Source organism: Camelina sativa, chromosome 12 (genome assembly GCF_000633955.1).
Source record: "Camelina sativa cultivar DH55 chromosome 12, Cs, whole genome shotgun sequence".
Lineage (NCBI taxonomy): Eukaryota > Viridiplantae > Streptophyta > Magnoliopsida > Brassicales > Brassicaceae > Camelina > Camelina sativa.
In genome coordinates, this window is record NC_025696.1 from 6,818,246 (window position 1) to 6,821,917 (window position 3,672).

The 3,672-nt window shown below is 38.1% G+C and overlaps 1 protein-coding gene across 2 annotated transcripts; it reads left to right on the forward strand.

Annotated features, from left to right (window-relative positions):
• Window positions 1,184-3,478, forward strand: LOC104730565 (S-type anion channel SLAH2). 2 transcript variants are annotated; one of them, XM_010449752.2, is made up of 5 exons: window positions 1,184-1,336; window positions 1,506-1,881; window positions 1,961-2,731; window positions 2,821-2,852; window positions 2,943-3,324. In XM_010449752.2, exons 2-5 carry the CDS (start codon window positions 1,513-1,515, stop codon window positions 3,322-3,324), a joined length of 1,554 nt encoding a protein of 517 aa, XP_010448054.1. In that variant the 5' UTR covers window positions 1,184-1,336; window positions 1,506-1,512. The 2 variants fall into 2 exon arrangements, with proteins under 2 accessions (XP_010448054.1, XP_019088977.1); XM_019233432.1 differs by lacking the exon at window positions 1,184-1,336 and having other exon boundaries at window positions 1,513-1,881; window positions 2,943-3,478.

Consider the following 3,672-nt stretch of genomic DNA (forward strand, 5'->3'; position numbering starts at 1 on the left):
ATGAGAGAATGAAAGAGTGATAGACTAAGAGAATAAGATAATGAGTATTTATAGGAAGAGAAATGATGAAAAATTACATTTAGAAAAATGAGAGTTACAATTCTAATTTATTGTTTTGTTTTAATACAATTGATTAATACAACTTAGTGGAGAAATAAAGTTAATGCATAATTTATAGGGAGAACCTATAAAGATTTCAGTTTTATATTATGTGAGTTAAATGTGAAAATTAATTATTTTTAAATTTGTGTATTAATATAATTTTTTTTGTTAGAATTGCATTGCCAAGTGGACCAATAAGAAGAGACTGAAACTCTACTTTTATATATATATGATTGTCACTAATCACTATGACATTGTTCTACTGTGTATACTTCTCATTTCTCAAACCATTTGGCACAAGCATTATCTACTATGTGGGTGGACATTTCAGTTTATGTTTCGTTTGGACTTTGGATGGGGAGTATATATGGTTAAGATGTTCATTCCTAATACATTAGTAACTGTATTATAAACATACTCACAAAGTTTTATGTAATCGATGAGTAATAAATGCTGAATTATAAAACCTCTTTTTAAAGAAACAAAGTCCATTTTTCATTACCACAACTGTACAACAACATGTAATAGTAGATAAAAAAAAAAAAAAGAAAAAAAAAGGATATTCTATATCATTGACGAATGTACGGAACGGTCATTATGAAGCGCGGACGCGACTAAACGAGATAGCAAAAAGCCGCCTCTTTTATTGACTGCTTGACTCTCGTGTCCACTAGATACCTTCCGGCTTCCAAGGAACGTGTTATCTCTATCATATCGTGTTCGTTATCTCTGATATTACTTCTTTTTCTTTCTTTGCCTAACCTAGTTTGCATATTTTTTGGATTAATTTCAGGCCGGTAAGCAATACGTGATCATCAATTGATTATCCCCGGATTAATTTAGTAATAGCGTGGTACTAATTTCAGGCCGGTTATCATCATTGGATCATTTTGGTTGAGCTGTGAATGAGCATATAAAACAACTAACGCAAGTGAATGTATGAGAGTAGTAGGACAAGTCAAAACAAAACAACTCAAATAGAAACAAAAAGGGAAAGAGATTAGAAGCTTTATCTTGACAGCACTAAAACCAAAACACAAAAGACCCCTTTAGTTCTGTCCCCACACATTTACAAAACTATCCCCTTTCAGAAGACTTATTTGACTTCACATACGGCCACACCGACTTACTTACTCCCTCCTCCTCTCTTCTTTCCAAAAGACCAAAACACACTGATATCAGATCTACATTTTCTCTGTTTCTATCACTTTCTCTTCATATTCTAGCGCTGTCTGTAAGTATATATATTCATTTATGTGTGTGTGGGTTCACGTGTTTTTCTTTTTGTTATTTATATATAAATACAACTAATCCATTTGCAAAGCTTGATGTGATGTTTTAATTTGGTTTATATGTATATGGATCTTTATAAATATAGTTCCAAATTTATGTACTAAAAACAGGGAAGCAATGAATAATCCAAGATCGGTCAGTCCTTTGGTTTCTTCAGCAAACTCAGATCTATTTCAAAACCAACGTCAATCTAGTTGCAAAGAGTTCTCTAGATTAGAGACACGAAACGGGGGGAGGAAGATGAATTTTCATCATTCCAAGTCTATGCCCCGAGGTGCCATGTTTCATGATCAAGAAGCTTCTAGAAACTTCCACGACAAGAGGTATGACTTATTCAGGACCATGTCAGGGAAGCTCGAACGTCAGATTTCGAATTTACGTGGAAAACCTATCGAGAGTTCGTTGCAGGAGAAAGAGATCACTGAATCTTTAACCGCTGATAGATTCTTTGATGCTCTTCAAGGCCCCGAACTTGAAACTCTCAAGGTATTATATTTGTTCATTTTTGTATGCTTATGTATGATTCGTTTTTGTGTCTGGTGGTTTAATTGGTGGTTTATATCAGGAAAAGGAGACGATAGTCCTGCCTGAGGACAAAACGTGGCCGTTTCTTCTACGGTTTCCAATCACATCGTACGGGATGTGTCTTGGAGTAAGCAGTCAAGCCATCATGTGGAAGACCTTAGCAACCACAAACGCCGAGAGGTTCTTGCACGTGACGCAAGTGATCAACCACGTGCTCTGGTGGATCTCTCTTCTCCTCCTCCTCGCCGTTTCCATCACTTACCTCCTCAAAACCATCCTCTACTTCGAGGCGGTCCGCCGTGAGTTCCGGCATCCGATCCGAGTCAACTTCTTTTTCGCTCCTCTCATATCAATCCTCTTCTTGGCACTTGGAATCCCACACTCCATCATCTCGCATCTTCCATCTACACTTTGGTACTTCCTTATGGCTCCAATCTTGTTTCTTGAGATGAAGATTTACGGACAGTGGATGTCTGGTGGACAACGACGCCTCTCCAAAGTCGCTAACCCTACAAACCACCTTTCTATTGTCGGTAACTTCGCTGGAGCACTTCTAGGAGCAACAATGGGGTTGAAAGAAGGACCAATGTTCTTTTTTGCCGTGGGGTTGGCTTATTATTTGGTCTTATTTGTGACTCTCTATCAGAGACTTCCCACAAACGAAACCTTACCTAAAGAGCTTCACCCTGTTTTCTTCCTCTTTGTGGCTGCACCTGCAGTCGCTTCCATGGCCTGGACCAAGATCTCTGCCTCTTTTGATCTCGGTTCGCGTCTCGCTTACTTCATATCCTTGTTCTTGTACTTTTCTCTGGTAATTTGTTTTCCCAGTGAGCTAGAGCGAAGTTGCTTACCTCACAAGAAATGTTATAACTTCTTTGCTTGCTGTGATTCTTGTTTCAGGTTTGTCGGATTAACTTATTCCGCGGATTTAGGTAAGCTATTTCTTTAACTGCAGGGTATGACCAAAAATATGAAAAACAAGATGGATGTTATATCTGACATGGTTATTGTAAAAATGTCAGATTCTCGCTAGCTTGGTGGGCATACACGTTTCCAATGACGGCAGTGGCCAGCGCGACGATAAAATATTCAGACGAAGTAACGAGAGTGGCAACTCAGATACTGTCGGTAGTGATGTCGGGAGCAGCAACGGTGACGGTGATAGGTGTGCTAGGATTGACGGTGATGCACGCTTTTGTACAAGGTGATCTCTTCCCTAATGACGTTGTCATTGCCATAAGCGCAGAGCAACCGAAGCAGAAGAGATGGTTCAAAAAAGGAAGCTTGGGAAATAGTGATGAGAGATGTCTAAAGGTATTGGACCCGGAAGATAATGAAACAGATTTAGAATCTCCACCATTCATAAAAGTAGATTGTCCTCCCAGGGTAAGGAATTCAAATTAAAGATCATTCTTTAATTAAACAAAAAAAAAAAAGGCCTTGGTACGTAGAAGTCTCACACTAAAGTTAAGTTTGATCGTAATATTCTTGGATGAAGCAGAGTCATGAGAGAGAGAGAGAGAGAGTAATTTTGCTTTAAATTTTGGAAATCTAACCATAATCTGGTGTTATGCGATTCGAATGATAATGATTCGTTAGTCAAAACCACTTTCACACCTTCAAACCAAATTCCATCTAAGTAACAAGTCTCGTGTGAGAGATAAATCATGTGAAAACAAGCTTTAATAGTCGGATGCAGTCTTATTTTAGTCACACCAACCACGACCTTCACAATATCAGTACTATAATAAC

Bases quoted from the DNA above. Each gene is read 5' to 3' on its own strand.
- LOC104730565 (XM_010449752.2), top strand. From the start codon at position 1,513: ATGAATAATCCAAGATCGGTCAGTCCTTTGGTTTCTTCAGCAAACTCA. The intron at 2,732-2,820 runs GTAATTTGTTTT...TTCTTGTTTCAG, and splicing joins TGTTCTTGTACTTTTCTCTG to GTTTGTCGGATTAACTTATT. The intron at 2,853-2,942 runs GTAAGCTATTTC...TAAAAATGTCAG, and splicing joins AACTTATTCCGCGGATTTAG to ATTCTCGCTAGCTTGGTGGG.